The sequence below is a fragment of the Ammodytes marinus genome (assembly GCF_949987685.1).
Source record: "Ammodytes marinus genome assembly, chromosome: 6".
Taxonomy (NCBI): Eukaryota; Metazoa; Chordata; class Actinopteri; order Uranoscopiformes; family Ammodytidae; genus Ammodytes; species Ammodytes marinus.
In genome coordinates, this window is record NC_137235.1 from 16890295 (window position 1) to 16913159 (window position 22865).

General features: G+C 41.1%; 1 protein-coding gene across 1 annotated transcript in view; it reads left to right on the forward strand.

Moving 5' to 3' along the window:
* The window catches only part of mast1a (microtubule associated serine/threonine kinase 1a), a gene marked incomplete at both ends in the record, with an annotated part of 64420 nt that overhangs the window by 24136 nt on the left and 17419 nt on the right, over positions 1–22865 (forward strand). Inside the window, 7 exons of the mRNA XM_080029237.1 lie at positions 12755–12843; positions 14038–14113; positions 14581–14653; positions 18753–18913; positions 20588–20663; positions 21065–21274; positions 21384–21485. Coding sequence (XP_079885363.1) covers positions 12755–12843; positions 14038–14113; positions 14581–14653; positions 18753–18913; positions 20588–20663; positions 21065–21274; positions 21384–21485 — 787 coding nt within the window. The remainder of the gene's footprint in view (positions 1–12754; positions 12844–14037; positions 14114–14580; positions 14654–18752; positions 18914–20587; positions 20664–21064; positions 21275–21383; positions 21486–22865) is intronic.

Below are 22865 nucleotides of genomic sequence, written 5' to 3' on the forward strand. Positions count from 1 at the left end.
CCATTAGTGTCATAATTTAAAGTCTAGTAGTATCACACCAAACGTTGCATTGAGTAAAGTGTCCTACTGCTGTCTCCATTCAAGCTCTCTTCTAAGAGATAAGAGCTGTGGCTTTACTTGGTTGTGAATCCATATGCATAAAACATTAACATATTAGATCATTTTTAATGTCTATTTGACATGCTGCGAGACTCTCCACTCATGCAAATGAGCACTGCTTACCAAAAGGAGTGTTTTATTATTTGAGGGAATGGCTACAGATCACTTGTTGTGAAGAAGGTTGCATCTGGAACAAAGGGAAACGGCATGACGGTGGCGAAATCAAAGCACTACTCAGGTCTTCACATGCAGTTAATGCAGAGAGCTGACATAGCAACAACCACAGACAGGCACATACTAGAAACTATTGCAGACAAACAGGAAACCTGCAGACCGGAGGCTGATAGTGAGACAAGCAGAAAGATCCAGATAGGTCTTTGTACCGCCACAACTTCCTGCTGCATCACTCTGCCTGAGGATTCACTTTCACACATTGAGAGGACAACTGACAACACCTTTGTCTGGCGTGAAGTGATGCGACTAAAACAGACGTCTGAATGTTTATTGTGTCCCTTTGAGTTTCTATTTGTGCGCTGTGCCCTGACTGTGGGGGGAATTTTTGGATACCCTTGAATGTTATTAAACCAAAGTATATGCAGGCCTGTACATAAAGCCTGTACAAAAATAAATAATATGTGTTAAAAAAAAATCAAATCGAGGTCCAATTTCTAAGCATTTGATTGAACAGACTTGTGTCATAATGTGACCGACTGAAGTGTTGAACGTAAGTCACTCGATAAGGGAGAAGATCAAAACCCCTGTCTCATTTCAAAGATTGTCTCATGGCGTTATGATGAAACCAAAGCCAAGTATCGCTAACTGATGAAGTCTGTGATTAGTGGTACAGAAAAAAAAGCTAGAGGACAGCATGTTTTAAAGAAAAATATGAACATAATGCTTATTCACGTTCTTGCTGGGAGTTATGTGAGAAGATTGTTATCACTATCATCTATCTATCACTATCATTATGTCTCTGTCCGTCCGTCAAGTATGAAATTAATGCTAGCACACAATTAGCTTAGCATAAACACTGGAGCAGATGCAAGCTTCCAAAAAATCTACCTACCTCTAAGGCTCTATGTATCACATTAATTTAATCTTCACAATAACAAAATCAAGACTCCATCAAGTCATTGGGCCCTGCTAGTGTTTGTCTAGAAATATTTAGTTCACACAGCCCCACATAAAATCACAAGTTGTCCTTTACCCGTTTCTGTTTGTGTGCATATTACAACAGAAAAATACAATGTGTTGTGTGTCTGTAATGTGCTGTTATGGCACATTTCTTTTTACTTTTAAAGGAGCAGGGGTTAGGTGTTTACCCAGAGCCGGCCCAAGCCTTCAGGGGGCCCTAAGCGAAATATGATTAGGGGGCCCCTCTCCAATGTTAGCGCTGCTGAAACTATAGATCTTTGTTAAATATCATTCACACACCCAGTGTTTTCCGCTAGTGCCTCCACTGTGCGGCTGTGCGAAAATATTAGACAGCCGAGATTCAGACCCTCCTAGGGGGGTCCGGGGGTATGCCCCCCCGGGAGATTTTTTTAACCTTTTTAAAGTGAAATGCATGAATCTGGTGCACTTTGAGAGGAAAATTAAGAGGCTAAATCTGAGAAATTTTGTTTGAACAAATAATTTGGAGACACTGGGTCAGATGAATTAGAAGCTATTGAAGAAGGACACATGGATTTTCCATAAAAATATTAATATAAAATAAAATATTATGGGTTGGGCTTGGAGCTCTTTTTCTTTTACGGGACATATTTCTCTGTAATATAGTGAATGCATTTAAATGCAGTGTGAGGAACGAAGCAGAAGAACTCTGTTGTCCAGCTACTGTATCTTTTTTTCCACAGACAAGGCTGATATAGGCTATAGACTATACACAGTGCATGGGCAACTGAGGGCAGCCCCATTTCCAATTGTTTTTAAATAAACTCAATACACACTGTGCATAGATGTGAACGTGACATGATCAGATAATTTCGGATTTCCTCCCAGATGAACTGATTACATTTTTAGGCTATTAATTATCTAGACCAAAACATTTTATTCCTTTTTTTGTATGACAACTCACATTTGCATAGTATGATGTTAATATCAAACACACAAACTAAAAAAAAAAAAAAAAAAAAAAAAAAAAATCTTTTTTTTTTTTTAGGGGGCCCCCCAGGCAGTCGGGGGCCCTAAGCGGCCGCTTAGTTCGCTTATGCCTCGGGCCGGCTCTGTGTTTACCCTTGCTTTCAGTTTTTAAAGAGCACCTATATGCTTTTTCATCCTTTCTGACCTATACATGCTGTTATAATGTTATACAGTCATGTTAAATGATACCAAGTGTCAGATAATGACGTACATGTACAGGTCCTTCTCATATAATTAGCATATTGTGATAAAGTTCAATATTTTCTGTAATGTACTGATAAACATTAGACTTTCATATATTTTAGATTCATTACACACAACTGAAGTAGTTCAAGCCTTTTATTGTTTTAATATTGATGATTTTGGCAAAAAAGTAAAGAAAAAACTAAAATCCCTATCTCAAAAAATTTGCATATTTCATCCGACCAATAAAAGAAAAGTGTTTTTAATACAAAAAAGTCAACCTTCAAATAATTATGTTCAGTTATGCACTCAATACTTGGTCGGGAATCCTTTCGCAGAAATGACTGCTTCAATGCGGCGTGGCATGGAGGCAATCAACCTGTGGCACTGCTGAGGTGTTATGGAGGCCCAGGATGCTTCGATAGCGGCCTTAAGCTCATCCACAGTGTTGAGTCTGGTGTCTCTCAACTTCCTCTTCACAATATCCCACAGATTCTCTATGGGGTTCAGGTCAGGAGAGTTGGCAGGCCAATTGAGCACAGTAATATCATGGTCAGTAAACCATTTACCAGTGGTTTTGGCACTGTGAGCAGGTGCCAGGTCTTGTTGAAAAATGAAATCTTCATCTCCATAAAGCTTTTCAGCAGATGGAAGCATGAAGTGCTCCAAAATCTCCTGATAGTTAGCTGCATTGACCCTGCCTTCGTTAAAACACAGTGGACCAACACCAGCAGCTGACATGGCACCCCAGACCATCACTGACTGTGGGTACTTGACACTGGACTTCAGGCATTTTGGCATTTCCTTCTCCCCAGTCTTCCTCCTGACTCTGGCACCTTGATTTCCGAATGACATGCAAAATTTGCTTTCATCCGAAAAAGTACTTTGGACCACTGAGCAACAGTCCAGTGCTGCTTCTCTGTAGCCCAGGTCAGGCGCTTCTGCCGCTGTTTCTGGTTCAAAAGTGGCTTGACCTGGGGAATGCGGCACCTGTAGCCAATTTCCTGCACACGCCTGTGCACGGTGGCTCTGGATGTTTCTACTCCAGACTCAGTCCACTGCTTCCGCAGGTCCCCCAAGGTCTGGAATCGGCCCTTCTCCACAATCCTCCTCAGGGTCCGGTCACCTCTTCTGGTTGTGCAGCGTTTTCTGCCACACTTTTTCCTTCCCAAAGACTCCCCACTGAGGTCCCTTGATACAGCACTATGGGAACAGCCTATTCGCTCAGAAATTTATTTCTGTGTCTTACCCTCTTGCTTGAGGGTGTCAATGATGGCCTTCTGGATAGCAGTCAGGTCGGCAGTCTTACCCATGATTGCGGTTTTGAGTAATGAACCAGGCTGGGAGCTTTTAAAAGCCTCAGGAATCTTTTGCAGGTGTTTAGAGTTAATTAGTTGATTCAGATGATTAGGTTAAGAGCTCGTTTAGAGTACCTTTTCATGATATCAGGGCTGCCAAGTTTCACCAAAAGTTTGGAGTGAGATTTTTTGGCCGAGGGACCCAAAACCGTGTCCTCTTTCCCACCCAATCATTTTTGCTAGTGTCCTGCAAGTTTACATATTGTTCATAATAAATCAGAAATAAAAGACAATTGGAAAATGTGATAAAACATCAAAAATCTTATTAAAATAAACAAATTCATGAATTGCAAAGTCGTAGGACAGGTTTTAATTAAACATTGGGTGTGGACATATTGTAAGTGGGGGTTGGGGTTCCCCCCCAGAAAATTTTGAGCATTAAACACTTAATTTCCTGCATTCTGGTGAATTTTTATGAAGCAATGTGTGCCTTTTCTGCATGCATTTTTATGTAAAGTAAAAGAGAACATTCACGGTTTCGCTGACACAAATTTAATTGAATAGCCTACAATGCATGTGTAGTGCTTTCAAATATCTCCTGTTGCCTATTGTTAAAACATTTGGTTAAACTGTAATAAAGGTAATTATTCTATATGTATTCAACATTGTATGGGTTATCCAATTATCCAATTTCAATTCACCATTATTATATTAAATCTATGACACTTGATGTCTTCTGAGAACATATTTTTCCCACAGTAACCTCTAAGTTTAGTTACTCAATACATTAATTCAATTAATGTTGACAACATTTTAGAACAAAAATGTGTTGGTGTGTCAACCAGCCCAATAACATAATGCAAAACAAGCTTGAATATATCAAGTGAAGTGACTGATTTGAATTAAGGTGTTCTTACCTCTTTGTTCATTTAATACCGGCGTCTTTGTTGTCATTAATTTTCCATATAATTTGAACAAAGGGCGGGACTGGGACGGGAGGCGGCGGGCTTTTATTAGTTTTGTAGTGTAACGCAGGGGGGCGTGGCCGTGGTGGTTTGCCAAGTGGCTGCTGCGGCTACGGGCTGCACACGGCCATGGACCTATAAAGAAACCGCGAGTGCAGAAAGCATGGCAGAAAGAGGATGTCACGGGACTCAGTCCGTTTAGCTTTTCAAAATAAGACTTTCAAAGTAAAAGTACAAAAAAAATAAAAATAAAAAATGAAGGGGGGTAATTTCTCTGCGTGAGAAATTGGAGGTGTGGCGTGTGAGCGTGTGAACTGGTTGATATGCGTGTGTCTCACGGCCAAAGCGTGAGACTTGGCCGCTCTGTGATATGCTAATTTTTTTAGATAGGAATTTGGGGTTTTCATGAGCTGTATGCCAAAATCATCAGTATTAAAACAACAAAAGACCTGAAATATTTCAGTTGGTGTGCAATGAATCTAAACTATATGAAAGTTCAATTATTATCATTACATTATGGAAAATAATCAACTTTATCACAATATGCTAATTATATGAGAAGGACCTGTATTTTAGACAAATTCCCTGCTTACTGTCTGGGATGGCTGCACCCTATTGTCTAGTTTCCTGGATTGTGTGACGTAGAACAAAGCGGATTTTCCATGTATGGTCATGCTGCTACACGCTCAGACATGTCCCTGTCCCCCCTCCCCGCCTTTCCAAATCTGCCTGTGCTCACACTGCAGTCCGCTCGGTGTAACATCAAACTAGGATGCAGTTACCTGGTCTGCTTTGATTGTCCAGGTTCAAACAGAGTGCAGAGGGAGAGAGCGTTTTTGCAGAGAGGCTAAACTGCAGTACCAGGTTAGACTGAAAAATAGCATAATAGGTTCTCTTTAAGCTGTGCTAGGCTAATTAGCTCCTGGACCCAGCTTTGTACTCATCTAACTCTCAGCAGGAAAATTAATAGGCGTATTCTGTAAAAATGTTGAACTTTGCCTTTATATCCCTGGCAAAATTCGTCCAGCAGCCGAGGTGTGAGATGCATTACAAGTGTGGCTTGGCTCCTTTATTAGTGGATTTACAGAACAGCTTCAACCCTGATAGACTACAGTGACAACTTTTGTTGTGATCACTTAGCCAGCCTGCTATAACATCAGCCACCCTGGTGAGGATGCCTACTCTCATTAGGAAGTAGTTCAGCCAGAAACATAGTCCGACTGTTAGTCAGCATGTATTTCATCCACACAGTTGGTCAGCCATTTACTACACTCAGGAGTTACAACAATACACCCTACCACTTGTTCTTACCTATTTATTAAGCTATCCTATTTTAAACTGAGAATTTCCCCTAGTCACAGCGTGAATTCCAAAAAAAAAAGTTAAATACTGTTTTTCTATCATACTGATGACTAGGTGAGTCAATCAGTATTTCAGTTTGTTTCTTCTTCCATGGCATCCTTTTCTCTGCCTTTCTCTTTTCATCCTCATTGTTTGACTTGATTATTCTCCCTTTTTTGCCGACTTTGTTTTCCTTTGCCCCCGTCCTTTCTCAGCTTCTCCTTTCATGGGGAATAACAGCCAAAGCCTCTATGTATGTCTCTCTGTATTACATTGCATAGCAACAAGAAAGCTATGTGATTTACCCCTGCAGTAACCCCTAACACCGTGAGGGTCATGTATGTTCTCCACATTTCATTATGTCGTCTCCCATCCTCATCCCTTTTTCTTTTACATCACCTGTTTGATTTCATCTGGTGCCTTTCCGCAACAATTAATCATCCCATCAATCTCCTTTTCAATGCCTCATGCCTGATCGGTATGCCCACATGGCTTGATTTGGCCACTTTCCAGAGATGGGATCCATCTAGATCCTGGTGGTTGTTTTGGGATACTGGCAGTTAGAAGAGCGAATGCAATGCTTAATAGGATGCACTAACAGGAACCAGACTGGTTGTCCAGAAAGCCTTTAAAAGGGTTTGCATTTTATCCCACCCACTTCCATCCCATTTCCCTCAGTTGTAAACATGCACTCACCTTTAAGAGGTCACGAAGAGGAGACAGCCGGAGAGAAAGTGAGGCTGATGGAGAGAGAGAGAGAGGGAGAGGGAGAGGGAGAGGGAGATGTTACCTGAAAGTGAGACCGGACAGATCGATGGCATAACCATCAGTAAGGTCTGGTGTCCTCTGTGCCCTGTGAGTCAGCACTTAGAGCAGAAGATGACACTGCTGACTGACAGACAACACACACACACACACACACATACCCACACACACAAACACAAACACAGAGTTAATAATCTGCTATAGGTAAAACACATTAAGCATGCACAGGCGCTCCCTCACACCTGTCACAGGCTCACACTTGCATGCAAATGGATAATCAGTTCTGATCTAACAGCACACACACACACACACACACACACACACACACACACACACACACACACACACACACACACACACAGAAACACGCATCCTGTTACCTCAATAACATCCTACACCGCAAAGTTAAATGTCCTCTCACGATATACTCCCTGGACGTCAGTGTCTGCTCTTCATTCTTAATCATCTCACTCCTCTAATTTATATTGCATCATATGGAGCTGATCTGTTTAAATTTGCCAATGACTGCTGCAGTTTTCTTGTCAGTTATCTTCTGTTAAAATCTGGCCATGATATAAATCCATCAGAGGCCTTTTTTGTTTGTGGAAAGCGAAGAGAGGACAGCAACCACGTGAGAAATCATTTAGGAAGTAATTACCAAGGGGAATACAAATGTAATGAAATGCATTACTGTCATTTATAACTGCTATTCATAAATGGGTGTAAAGATAATTGAAGATTTGGATATTGGAAACGTGGTGAGAGAGAGAGAGAGGGGTATGACATACAACACAAGGCCTGAGGTTGGAAACAAACAACATTTAAAATCTTATATTAAGCTACAATGCTGTGCATAATCACAGCCTCACAGCGCTGCTAGCATGTAGTCATGTTAAAGACTGTTATCTATCTTGCGTTTTTGATTCACTTCCCGTTTTCTGGGAATGTTTCCTACCCATCTGTGAACACCAGCTAACACAGGTTTATTTGGACAATCTGTCACTGAGGCCACTAATTAGTGTAATTGAGATGATTTGTTCTCTTGTGATTTCGAAAAGATAATTTATTTGTTACAACCTGGGTGTTATTTTTTTTTCTCACAGCATTGTTGTCCATTTTACTTATGTAGTCTATTGCTGAGCTCTTGGTACATGGTGAAGATATCAGACAAACATACAGAGTGTAAACAAACCTTCCAGGTTAGCCAAATGTATTTGGAGTAAGAAAACAAAGGTGCACATTAAAATAATGACTGACCTATGTTAACTTTGACCTAACTTACTCGCTGCACACGTGATATTTCTGTGCAATGCAGACTTATCATCAATATTTAATATCTGCTCTCCTTCAGTTTGATCTCCAGATGAAGTGGCTTCGAATTTTTTTATAAACTGTTGGCTTGTTTACAACTTTTCTGATTCCCATCAATTAGCTTGCTATTAATGCAACATCTGAATTGTAATTAACCAACCTTAACCTTCTTTTATTATAGACCGTTCCACTGTTCCATATCCACAGTTTCATACTATAGAACTGAGAGAGCATCGACTTGTTTGTACAATTATCATTGCTGTAATGAGTGTGCACAGTTTGGGACAGTTTTTGTTCTGTGTTAGGAGATCAACACCCCTGCGTATATCTTTTCCATGAGTGTGTGCATATTCTCGGGCGTGTGTGTGTGACAGACTAATGGCCGTGTGCCAGCCGAGGGCCTGCAGGGGGATAATTGCTCGTCAAAGCTTCCACACGAGTCATTACCACCGATTTAACCTTTGACCCATCACACAGGGGGCTGACCAAAGCGTTGTAACCAATGACGGCTTTGGGTTTCATTATTGGTTGCAGGGAGACACTGAGAGGGGTTGTTGGCTGTCACATCTGTCGATGTGTTTGTTGTTTTAGCTCTTTCTCTTTTGGTTACCTTTGACATTGTCCTTTCAAATTAACCACTACAAATTGCTGTGTATACTACTATTACATTAAGCTGACATTTTTATGCAAAGCAACTTACTATGAGTGTATTCAACCATGTGGGTACAACCCAAACATGTCAGGTACATCAACTTCGTCACATAAGCAGAACTGACCCATGTGCTGCATTTAGAAAGAATAGAGTGAGAGAAAGAGAGTTTTTTTCTCTATTTTCATGGTCCAAGGTGCGGTCTGGACAGATGAGCATTTAGTCGATGAGTAGATGGAAAGAGATTGTGCTTTCCTGTTATCAATGGGGAGCTCGCTCCAGCATTGTGGAGCCAGGACAGCAGACAGTTGTGATACCCAAAAACAAAATGTGTTTTCACAATAATCAAAAATCCCATTTAAATTCATTTTAGGTGCCCAGTGTTTTTATGGTCATTACTGTTATTGCCGCCAGGATCATAGTGAGCAGGCTGGGTTGGGATGGATGAGAGCTCAAAGAACAGGACTTTATCGCATTACAAACAGAACAAACATTGACCTGATGACACCATCACACATACACACACTTTGTTTCTATTTCTCTCACATGATTAAAGTTGTTGCTCACTGGCAGCTTTTTCTCATCAACTCTGGTGTCCGTCAACAGTAGCCCACACAATAGCAGCATGCACGGCTGACCCCAATGAATCATACTCTGTCTGAGTGACAGCACCACGCGCCTCGACCACTACTCCTCTGTCACACACAGATTGAGCCTGCATGATGGATTACACAATGGATTATGATGGATTATAAAACTGGCACTCACATGAAAATTAACAAACAGTCCTCAGCTCCGCCGTATCAACAGACACTGACTCACAGTGTTGTGTTTTGATGCAGGGTGAGATCATAGTTTTTGGGGATTGTATGGGCTTTAGATCAGAGCTGATTCAGTCTGATGCGTGGCCTCCTTATTTTAATTGTTGAACACAAGTTGTATCTATCTCACTGTGTGCTGCAGTGGAAGAAGAGGAGATGTCACTGTTTGCTCATTTTGAGTGTGACTCTAAATGTGTTGCTATAGTAACACTATGCATTCCACCTTCACGTCATCTCCTTCTTCTCCGGTTTGAACCACTGTTCTCTTCTTGGTCAATTCATTGTGGGTCAAGATAAGTTTTTGTTGAGGGTTCTGAATGGGTCTGACTATTTGAAAGGAAAGGTGTGAAGCTATTCAAAATTCATTTATGCGCAAGCGAATGACTGAATGAATCCAAATATCATCAGCTGTGTGAAAACAGAGCAGGTTGTGGGTGATGTAATGCAGTGATTGTTTGGCTGTAAATGGAGTGTGTGCTTGTGTTTGACCACAGAAAACAAGAGAAAGCTCAAAGATTTATGATTCAAAGTGGGTAATGTGCAGCATACTAACTGTTTCTAACCAGACTGAGGCAGGATGAGCCCGGGCTGCAAGACCATAACCGTGACAGAGTGATTTAAACGCGCACACACACACTTTGTCCTCTACTACCAACACATTCCCCCCTTTCTTATCCTCTTATCTTTCCCAGTCTAGTGAATCTACAGCATGTTCGTCATAATTCCTTGCAGCCACCTATGGCTCCTGTTCCTGACACATTTAGTGAAGGCCTCCGCTGTGACTGCTAATTATGTGGTCATGATTTCAGGCCAGGACAGGAAACAAGACAGGACCAGACAGGCTAATATGAACGTTTCCTTTAATAGGTTGGCCTGCCTTTCTGATGGTAGTATGGAGAGAGACTGTTGAAACATTTCGAGAAATTTGGACACACGTTTGGCAGTTGCTATCATCACTTTTTATATGCACAAATGAACTTTCTGTACATTGTTTTTTTCATTGCTCAAAATGTTTAATATACTGTAGTGACATTTTCGTTCAGTGTTTATAACAGTGTTGAAATGTCCACAGTTGGATGTTTCTTCCCTCCTCTCCACACTGCTGCTCCTACCGTATGTCGTCCTCATAGCTCTTGCAAGAACTCAAGCAGCAGGACTCTAATGTGACCTTTTCTGGGAATAAATATGTGGTGTGCAGCTGCAGTACGGAAGAAAGAACAGGACTCAACCTTTTTCTTTTTCTACAGTAGAATTGCTGTGGGCAAGAAGTCCTTTTGTAGCATTCGTTTAAGATAACAATGTTATAAAACATAGTGGCTGCAAGATACCTCTGGCTTTGTGGGAATATTAGATTGCTTTGCCCTAGTGCCTGCTCATTCTGTTACTGTCTTTTATAGTTTAATCGACTCTATAAACCTAAAAAAGTGGACGTGGGAGGGGGAGAACAGATTTTCATGACGTCCCAATTTTCAATTATCATCTGTCGGGGAGTTTATTTGAGGAAAAGGGAGAAAGCAGAACAAAATATAGCAGGCTAGAGAGGGTAAAATGAAATAAGTGAAGGAGAAACGGATGACTGAGTAATTTTCATAAGATGTCGAACAGGTTTGGGGTCAGACTGAAAATAATAAGCAGTAAGAAAAATTCACAGTAAGAAATCAGGTGACATTAAATCCCTGTTCCTTAAATGTGTGGTTTGAAAAATTAGACACTTCCCCTACAAGTGAATTACTGCCCTCTGAAGATTTGCAGTGGCACTGCTGTGGACGGGATGAATCATGAATCAAAGGTTAAGATTATGTTCAAGTGAAGCTTGGCTAGGGAATGCTCAATTGATTCAGCTTTTGATTGAGGAAAAGCCTAAACAAAAATGTAGATGGGAGAAAATACATGTTAAGGAGCAGGTGAAAGGAAAGATGATTGCAGCATTACAGCATGTTTTCACCTGTGGTCGAAGAAAAGAGTAAAGAAATCAGAGGAATATATAGGCCTACTGTTTGCACTTCCTGTCGCCACTTTTTTTTTTGGATTTCTTTTCCTTCTCTCCCCCCTAACACACCCCCTTTCTCCTCTGTTCTCATCTTCTGAGTGCGTTGAACCACTTCCAGCCCTCCATCCAAAGCTAATGCATTTCCCCTAAATATTTCAATACGATCCTCTGTTCTGCAAGGTTGAGTACAAGCTCTCTCTCAGCTGGTGCCCGCAGAGGCGCAATGCCACCAATAAAATCCTGCCAGGGGTTTGATGTCTGAGTCTTTTTAAAACAACTGCTGAAGGCTTGCATCAAGGAGAAGGAGAGATACTGTGATGGACATAGGGAGGATGTGGGAGGTTTACTAGATGGGGATTTTTGGATTATTGATGGAGGAAGATACATCAAATATCCAATGTGATGTGTGTGTGACCATGTTTTTTTTAATTTTTACGTCTGATTCTTCTGAGATTCGCTGCATTTTCCTGCTCGGATGTAAAGCAGCGTGCTGGCTGACGCAACATGCAGCAAACTTGTATTGTTTGTCAGATGTGGTTACGCTCTGCAAAATCTGGTCTGACAGGCGCTCCAGTGAAGCAAGCAGACAAGCACAAACGGCCTCTCTGAGCGAACCCAATCCAAACGTGAAAATAACACCTGAAAAATCCACTTTCCACTTTCCACAAGCTGTTATGTAAGACTCTCACCCCTTGTGCATCTATCCCCGTAAGTTCTCCATTGTGACATTGTTCAAAGAGGACTCCAGTAGTGGCAGCAGGTTCAATCATTTCAGTTCTTCATTCTTCCTCTCCCTCCATCCCTCCATCATTCCTGACATTATGGCAGCAGCTGTCGCGGTGCTGGACCTAGAGGAAATTAAAAATCTTTGTTGTTTTGTTGCTCTCCCCTGTAGGTGGGTGGATGTCAATAAAGTCCTGCATTATGTGAATCATACGGTTTCACTCAGGATAAAAAGCATACACACATAAACCCACACATTCTGCGCTACAGGCTAAATATTCTCCACTCAGGGTGACATGTCAACACACGGACTTAGAGCCAAACACAGAGATAAGTATATTCGTCAACTTCAGGGTCACACAGTTGTGTGTGTGTGTGTGTTAGCTCTCACCTGTCTGGAATCGATGAAGCCTTAAATATTGCAAAGACAAATATTGACATGCTCTTTTTTCTCATATATGTTCTAGCTGCAGAACCAGTAACCGGAAAAGCCTCATCCTGACCAGTACATCCCCAACCCTGCCACGGCCACACTCTCCACTGCCGGGACACATAGGTCAGTTTATAAAATGCTATGCTTTAACTCTTATTTCGGATAATGAAACAACAGGAGAGAACATGGAAGAAACCTCTGTAACTTCAATTATGTTTAATCAGATAATAAACAAACATCTACTTTGAAATTATTTTTATACAACGTGTTTGAAACATATCAAAACTGAAAAACAATAAAAAAACAAGTAAATATGCTGCAACGGATCTGATCTTGCAGTTGTCATAGTAACACACTATGCTTTCCTTTCACTTTCTTTACTGTCACACCAAGCAATGGAGAGAGTTATCCCTGTAAAACGAGCTCCTACAAATTCTGACTGACATTAGCCCTTAGCACAGTCGGAGACAACCGAACCTAATGCGCCATAAAACAGAAAATCTCTGTGGAGAGATAGCCTGGCTCCGCCCGCCTACCTACTTCAGCTCAATTTTCATTTCACTTCAGTAGTCAGTCTTGTGTTCATGGGGTCCTTCTCCAGCCAGACTTTTGGCTGTCCAATCAGCGAACAGAGCGAGTGGCTGAAAACGATGATGTCGAAGTCGCGCTCCAGTTTCATTTGAATGCTGCGTTCCCTTATACTCGGAACTCGAAAATTTCCGACTTGGTAGTTCTGAATTCCGACCTGTCTGTGTTCCAGTGCATCTGCTCGGGAAAGGCTTCAACCTTTCTCATCCAAATAACTAAACGTTAGGCTCAAGCAAGTTACCGTTGCCAGGTACCGGTAGATCCATAGACTACAATATGTAGTGAAGTCGGAAATTTCCGAGTTCCCTGTACAACTGGAACACACCGTCAGAAGCCGGCTCATGACATACGTCACGACCAAACGATATGCGATTGGTTGGCTAATCCAGAATGGCACTGAGCAGATCCAATAGTTTTAAACTTCAACAGACACCCGCCTCCAAGTGAGTGAACGTTTGCCAATTACAGCAGTTCCAGACCTTCTGTACAAATGAAATGAAGTACGATGGTCTGGTTGGACCAGGCTAGTGGAGAGACGCTGTGCTGTAAAAATTTCATAATTGTCAATCTTTAAAGGTTGGAAAGAACACGATTTTCATCTTGCATCAAATAGCACTTTAAGTTAATATTTGATTATTAAATTCTGCAGTACTGGGTCAAGGATGTATAACCTGTGAATTAACCCACAGTCTGTGTTCTTTTGTGTCCTGTCCCTATGTATTTTAACAGGAAGCAGCCCATTGGACAGCCCGCGTAACTTCTCACCAAGCGGACCTGCCCACTTTTCCTTCGCATCTTCTCGCAGGTTGGCATCTCCTGCTTTATTCACAATATAAGTCACACCTGCACCACAACAAGAATCGTGCGAACTAAAATTGTGTTTGCTATGTTTGCTGTCACAAATCTGTCACACGCACACACTCGGTGTCCCCCCTGAGTGTGTGCATGTGGCAGAAGCGTGACAGCAGGCTCAGATGTCAGAGACGGGGTGCCAGCATTTTGTCCAAACGTGTACCCTTCATCGCTCACTGAGAGTGTCAGACTCCGGGATGGCTGGAGCATGCCAAAGGGAAGAGAGGAATTAAGGGAGCAAAAGTGTAATTGGATAGATTGAAAGGAAGTGAAGGTGGTGGAATAGCTTCAGTATATTTGTTGATTGTGTGGTTTGGACGGACTAAAATAGAAACTGTTTTTGGAGTTCTGGCTGAGAGAGAAAACAGTTTTTGGTTCTAACATATGTGCTCCCTCTTCCACTTTTATTTTTGTCCGTAGGGCTGATGGTCGTAGATGGTCCTTGGCGTCTCTGCCTTCGTCGGGATATGGCACCAATACACCCAGTTCAACTGTAAGTTCAAGAGCATGAATAAGGTTCCACGCTCACAGCTCCTGTGCAATTGTTTAATTTTAAATGAATTTATCAACACATTGATATCTTGTCTTTCTCATCTTTTTTTCTTGAGGACAAAAATTAATTACTATGTTTCAACTATGTTTCAACTTTTTCTCTCCTGATACCCATTCCAGTAGCTCAATCATCCTATACTGGTTTCCAGTTCGATACCATTTTACCAAAGATTAAATCTATGTACCTCACTCAACTAATTTTTCTTTTACGTAACATGAGGCCAATGACTAGCCTGGAACTGAAAATAGAGCCATCGAACCCAGTGTGACTTAATGAATGTAACTAATAACTGAAGCACTGAAGTAAAGTGTATTTAATGTGGATTGATCTAGTTCCACCCAATGCTCAATCCACTTGATTAAATCAGTGTTTGAGCCAAAAACAAATCTGCGTATTGTGGTACATCTCTAGTTATCATTTGACTGACATATTTATATTTATGTGTAGGCCTATTGGACAAAAATATCAGATCAGAGTTCACAGGGTAATCAACATGAACATAGAATCATTCAGAGGTCATTGCTTCTGAATGCCAGGCCAGCACATCCACCACCAGTGCTGGTGTAAAGCAATTTATCCTCCTGAGGTTAAAAGGCGCATATGGGTGCAGGTTATTTACCACTTTTTGCCAAGAAAGTTCTTCAACATCAATGGGTCGACATAAGGAGGCTGTGGCTTGGGTGGTAGAGCGATTTGGTCATTTCCAAAACACTCAACCCCAGAAATCAATGTGATGTAACACTCTCTGTGAGAGGTTAGCATTATGACTGGTTTTTACCACAGACTAACCTACAGTACAGTATAGTTATTTTCCTCCATCTATCAAGTATTGTTACTGCAGCAACTAATGCACCAGGCCTTTTAATCTCTCGAATGTAGGATAGAGCTGGTTTAGTATGTCCTTGTAACATGAAACTATCAAACAGGACACCACAGTGCAGCAGCAGTCTCCTGAAAGTTCCCTGAAGGAAAACGTGAAGCTTTGGGTGATTCTGCTTCCACAGAGAAATGCCTTCAAGTTTTTCCCTCTTCATAGCATGAAAATTCAGCACTTTCCCTCATTTCCATTTCATAGAGAAACAAATGAATGGTTATTGTAACTAAAAAGTTAAAGTGTGGAATTAGCATTTTCTTCTCCTAATAATATAGTTGCGCAAGTGATGGGATATACAAAGCAGTATGTTAAAGTTTTCAACCATTGCTAAATGGATGAAGTGGGTTTTTGTTTTCTTTGCATGAAATATGTATGTCACTCAAGGAATCTGTTTGCATATATTTTAATGCAAATCAGTGTCTGCTTCTCTGCTTATGTATTAAATATTCTGAAGTTGCATGTTCTATTTTTGTTTTGTTATGCCTCTAAAATGATTACACGCCACACTTGCAGCAAAATGCCACGCATACACGCACACGCCCCTGTGACTCAGTAATTGCTGCTGCAAGTCTCCGATGATTATTGCGACACCTTTTAGTGTTGAAGAACATGCATAACATGTAAAGCAGAGCTAAAAATAAAAATCAGTTGCTAAGACATTATCAACGTGATTTATCTGCACTAATGACTTTGCCTTTCTGGGGAAAAAAGTGGAAAAGATAATGGAAATTAAAACTAACCAATCTGTATATTTCTGCCTGTTCCAGTAACTATTCTTGCATCCATCATTTTGTCCCCAGAGCTGCATAGATGGATGATAAAAACAAAAAACAGAAATGAATAAAAGCGGGTGTAGGTGGAAGGGGAATGTGTTTTGAAGCAGAGAGACAACAACAATGCTCACTTTTGTCTGAGAGTGAGAGATGTTTGAAGCATATGAGAATACTCGCAGAGATGCACACTGAAAAGGCCCCATTTGGTATAACAGTCAATTTCAGCAATGAACCCTTATGTGTGTGACACTCAGGTGAAGGCAAGGTGTTGACTCATGATCCTTGTACATCTCAGTGCCATTTTGTACCCAATCCCTTCCTGGGCATCTTTACTGCCGTTTCACACATCTCCAGCATCTCCTCAAAGCAGCACATATAGAGAGAACCATTGATCTTTGTTCTCACTCATGGCTGAAGTTGAAGCTGGTTTCCTAGCCTCTCCATACTACTGTCCACCTCCGTCACTCCCCCCTCAACTCCATGCCGTCAGGTTTTACTGCTCTGCGGGTTCTTACATGGGCCATTACTCGCTTGATTAGTTACAGCAGGACCCCTGCATACTGAACAGGGCAGATGAAAGGAGAAGTGTGTGTGTGTGTGTGTGTGTGTGTGTGTGTGTGTGTGTGTGTGTGTGTGTGTGTGTGTGTGTGTGTGTGTGTGTGTGCATGTTGAGGTTTTTCCCTTTATGAAGGAGGTAGATATGAACCAAATTTATGCAGAAAATCTGAATATGTTAACTGTTACTGTTAAAAGATGGCGAAAACCTCACGGATGAAGAAAACTGTGGCCTATTAGTGTAGCCCAATACCAAAAAGCCTTTGTTGGAAATGTGTGTGCTATTGGACGCTGCAGCTGGATGCTGCTTTAACAAACAGGAAAAATATAACCCAGGTGTCGTATTAATCCCGAATTTAGACGTACTCCCAAATTTAGACCTATTATATCCAGTTTCACCACCTACTTTAAATAAGATCATCCGTGTCAACTATAGGTCTAATTCACAAAAACACCATGCAACTTTTATCATTCACCAAAAAAAAGGTGATTAATTTCATGTCCCTTTTTCAACTGTCTCATGTGACGTCAAAGTCAGGAAGAGGTCTATTAACAACTGTGGGTTTAAAGGGGAAAAACTTGCCAAGACATTCTATTTTTAAGTGTGGGAGGAAATATATACTGTATATAAAAAACTAACAACACTAGAAATTATAACTATGCTGCCATATTATTGTTTGATTAAAACAGTACATATACAGTATGTGCTAACAAAAACTCCAAGGTGCCAAAAGAGCTTCTGAAGCTGACTGACAAGTGATTCATCTGTGCCATTATCATCAGAAAACTGACTTTCAATGACGCTGAAGGAGATTTCTCCTAACGTGTCTCTATAGTTATCTCCTCCCTCTTTTCCTTGCATCACTCTCTTTTTTGTTCAGTGTAAGGGACTGAGAGGCAAGTGAGGGAGAATCTGGATGCAATCAAGTGAATCAACATGCACCCTGTGACTGAAAGAAAGGAGGGCGACAGTTATGAAATGGTTTCCCTCTGAGACACCATCATATCCACTGGCATTTCCTTCAGTCTCTTAGCTGTCTGGCTCTCTAGAGAACATATTAATTGATTCTGCTGAATGGACTCTCTGCATTCACAACAGCATCATCTCAGTGCTGTGCTGCAGCTTGCAAGTGGCTAAGACCTGAATGGATTTTTTTTAATGGATTTTTATAGCAGGAACCGTTGTGTGGCTGAAGCAAACCATGGTTTCCCGTTGGGATATGTGTTCATTAAGCCAACAATTGATCCAGGCTGTTTTTTCCCCTCCTGCGCTAAAGAAAAGTATTTTGTTTAAGACAGAGTAGTGCTGCCATTAACCTCCCGAGCCAGCAGACACTTAAAGAAGCTGTCAACTTTAGTTTAGTTTTAGTAATTCTTTCATTCCCTGCAGTCTTTTTGCTCCAATTTTTAGTCCACATGATTTTGTTTAGCCCTCCTACACTACTCTGCTTCTGGATATTTGTATTGTTTCTCTATCTTTCTTTTCTTCCCTGTTCTTTTAAGTTAGTTGCTTCTTTGTTTCAGTCCTTTCCTCCCACTCACATCATAGAACAAAGTACACATTCTCTTCTCTTCTCTTCTCTTCTCTTCTCTTCTCTTCTCTTCTCTTCTCTTCTCTTCTCTTCTCTTCTCTTCTCTTCTCTTCTCTTCTCTTCTCTTCTCTTCTCTTCTCTTCTCTTCTCTTCTCTTCTCTTCATCAATTAAGGCGTTCTGTTTGTTCTCGTTCATTTCTTTGTTGTGGATTTTTCCATGACTGGATGATATCTATTTTTAAACTAAAGATCTAAGAGCGGGTTCATATTTTAACCTGGCATCTTTTCCATGTCTCTCTCTGCAGTCATCTAGCTCCTCCCAGGAGCGTCTGCACCAGCTGCCCTTCCAGCCGACCATGGACGAGCTGCACTTCCTGTCCAAGCACTTTGGCAGCACCGAGAGCATCACGGACGATGACGGGGGCCGACGCTCGCCGCACGTCCGTCCTCGCTCTCGAAGCCTCAGGTGAGAGAACAGCAGGTCGCGTGCAAAGGACACTTTCAGCAAATGACCCACTGACTATTATTTTCTACATATATTTGTGCGTGAGACTACAAGCAATATAAAGACTTTAGTTTCTATTTTATTCTCAGGAAGTGGCCCCCAGTCTTTGACACTTGCACTCAGATAAAAATCATGTGACATTTTTCTCCATGTACCAAACATTCATGATTCATTGTTTAAATCAACATGTTGTGTTCTGGCCTGGGTATAGTAGTGACACTGAATAATTTGATAGGTATTATTTAAAAAGATTAGAAACTTAGTAAAAGTACCAAAACCGCACTATGAAATACTAATAAAGTTACTGGCATGTTAGAGTACGCCAAGTATCCAATGTAAAGCTTGTTTGTTGATCCTATTGATAAAGTACTGTCTGTGTAGCAATTTCTGGGATAGGTTTTTTTTTCTGTGCTATAGAGTTGAAAACACTCAAATGTGTATTCATTCTCATTTGCTCTTAATTCCCATACAAGTAATGTTTGCTTTTTATTTATTTATAAAAAGTTTATCATTTAGTACTGTTTTAAAGATTTTAGTCTTCAGTGGGAGATAATTGGCTAAGGACTAAGTGCTATAGATAGGGTTTGGAATTTTTGTGATTTTGAAAATATATAAAATAATAATATGATATCATGTATCAAATATAACCATCCTTACCTATAACATACAGTATACTGGTAAATAAATCATAAATCTAAGGAACCATATTTAATAAGCTAATTGTATGTTTTGGATTACAATCTTTAGACATAAATGTAAAAAAAGTAGAAAATAGAAACACTCAGGTAAAGTACAATTACCTCAACATGTACATTTTCCGGGCTTGATTAAATGCAGAATGCTTTCCACCACTAGTAATATATCAGTATGATTCCACCCTCCAGTGCTTAAATCCTCTCCAGAGTGCATCAGTTTCTCTATTCTCTCTATTCTCCCTACAACCACACCTATTACACCCCCCTCTTTGGATCCAACATGCCCCAACTACATATAACACGTTACTACTTATCAGTATTCAGTTTTCATATTCAGCTCCTCAGCGGTAGCTGCCCTAGATATTATCTTCTGGCTTCAGTACACATAATGCCTTTATTGTGTACCTCAGCATGCCTCATTTTCACTGTAAATATCTGATCTTTCTGTGAAGCTAAACTTACAATGTGTTTTCCAACAAGGCATCCGTTCATGTTATGCTTTTCTTTGGTGAATCGCAACTGTATGAGCTTCCATGAATCAAACGCATTAGGATTTGGGGCTTTTTCTCTGCCACATGTTGATGTCGCCTCACTTATATTTGTGAATGAATGCGTGTAGGAAAGTGTACATGTGACTATGTTTTCATGCTTGTCTGACGTCTGATGCTTGTGATGGAGAAGTGTGGTGTGACGTGCAGAAGGACACCGGAGCCATTAGAGAAACTAAACAGAGTGTACTGAATTTCTGATCAGTTGATTAGCATAATATACAGACAGAATGTAATTATTGCTTCGTTCAAGTGTAAAATTCAGGATTGCACATCTCTTGTATTAACAACTGCCTCCCCCTCTTTCTCTTTTGCTCAGTCCTGCCTTTCTTTGATTTTCTCAGTCAGCGTTGTACATCACACTCCTGCTCTCTGTGTTTGTCTCTCTTCAGCCCGGGGCGCTCACCATCCTGTTATGACAACGAAATAGTGATGATGAACCACGTCTACAAGGAGCGCTTCCCTAAGGTCAGCCTCATACAAACATAAACACAAGCGCAAACTGTGCATCCGTACTTTTATCAAATATGCATGTAGTCAGCGTCCACCTATTGAACTACCCTGAATTACGTTCACATTTTAACATTAGAAAATGCGACTCATATTCTAGATATTTTATAGATGGTTATCTATATAGCATCCACTGAAATTGTATTCACTGTTTTCAATAAGCTCATGACACTGCCATGTGTGAAAACTCCTTGAGGTCATTGATCAAGTCATAACTTTAAGGTGTAAGTCATTGATCATGGGCACGAAAATCAATTAGATCTTGCTCTAAGCCAATATGTAACCAACCCCTTAACTTCTGTTCCTCAACACTTCATAGTTACTGACTGAGTGTTTACCACCGGCTCATATTCACTTAGGCCACAGCTCAGATGGAGGAGCGGCTGGCGGAGTTCATGCACAACTACTCCCCAGAGAGTGTCCTGCCACTGGCCGACGGGGTCCTCAGCTTCATCCACCACCAGGTGGCTGAGCTGTCCAGAGACTGCCTGACCAAATCACGTGAGGGCCTCATCACCAGCGTTTACTTCTGTGAACTTCAGGAGAACCTGGAGAAGCTGCTGCATGACGTGAGTTGTGAACTAATGGTCGTGATGTTGAAAGGAATTTATGTTATTTTGCCTCATTAGTTTACCACTGCACATAGTGACCCTATGTCTGTCATTTCCTCACCATCAGGCTTATGAGCGCTCGGAGAGTTCGGAGCTCACCTTTGTCATTGAGCTGGTCAAAAAGCTCTTCCTCATCATATCTCGTCCAGCCAGGCTCCTCGAGTGTTTGGTAAGTTTCTCAAGTCGTCAGAGATCAAATTCACCAAATTAGCTATTTTTTGAAAGAATGATAAAATCCTTTGTCCTGAGGGCTTTTTCACATTCTGAGTGGGATATACTTCATCTGCTGTGAAAATGATCCTGTCCTCCCACGTTGAGATGGAGGGTCGACTTCTTCACACTAATATGGCATTAAAGAATGAGCAGTAGTGGGGCGGGCAGTCTACTGTGCATTCAACAGGGATGTATGACTTATTTATACACTCATCCAAGGATGGTACTCTGCATTATAGCATACCTACACGAAATTTGGGTAAACACAGAAGCAAGCCGTGTAAAAACAAGTTGATGAATAATAAAACAACCTCTGGTCAGTCCTATCTCACGTCAATGGTCATAGTGCCCATCCTGGGTTATTAAACAGATGATTCAACAGACATTCAGCATTGTTTAAATATGCATTCTGGTAATTCTTTACATGAACTATTTATTTTCAAAGACAAAAAAAACAAGACAACTGTGTACGCATAAAAACAATGTGTCCTGTGGGGTTGAAAAAAATAATATAATGCAAAATACAGGATCCATAAGGTCTAAAAGTCCGAATATCCCTGTGCCTTCGACTTTGACTTTAATTTTTTTTGTGTTTCTTGCGTGTCCCTGACATCATGGAAACGCAATACTAAATTGCCCTTTAAAGTCTGCAAACAAAACTGTGTTATGAGCAGAAGAAAGGCTCATGGACGATTTGTCATTAAGTAATAACATTTGAAAACAGGGTACATATCTAATCCAATATGTCACAGAGGATAGAAGCAACGTATATCACAAAGGATTGCAAAAGGCTTTATATCATTAAATTATCCTTCCAGAGTTCTGGAGTTTTTCTCTTTACCTCTTTTCTTTGCACTTGTTTTGCATATTTACTTTGTCCTTGGAATTCTTCCTATGAGACATCCTTCAGCATCCTGAGAGATGTCGGCGCATGATATGGTATAATGAAGGAGAGGTCATGGTTTTTGTTTAAGCCGTGTCACTCATGAGCGGAGTACACCCTTATCGCCGCGGGATGTTATTCCAACTTAAAATGATTCTTTCCACCTGCATCACTTGTTTCTCAGCAGCACCATCTAATCAGCTGGGAGACGGAGGCCTGTCCTTGGCCTGTTGATACATATAGTCTATAACTCACTTGTTACTTACTGAGTAGTACCAAGTCCTTCTGGAGGATTAGCCCTAGCCGGATATATCAGCTCACTGATTGATGGCCTCACATGTTCGTCATTGGCGCGGCCCCTTCCTCCCAACCCTCGCGGCTCATCTTTCCGTTGCCCGGGCGACCGCCAGGAGAGGTCGATAGGGTCAGGCGGGATGTGGAGGGGAGAGTGAA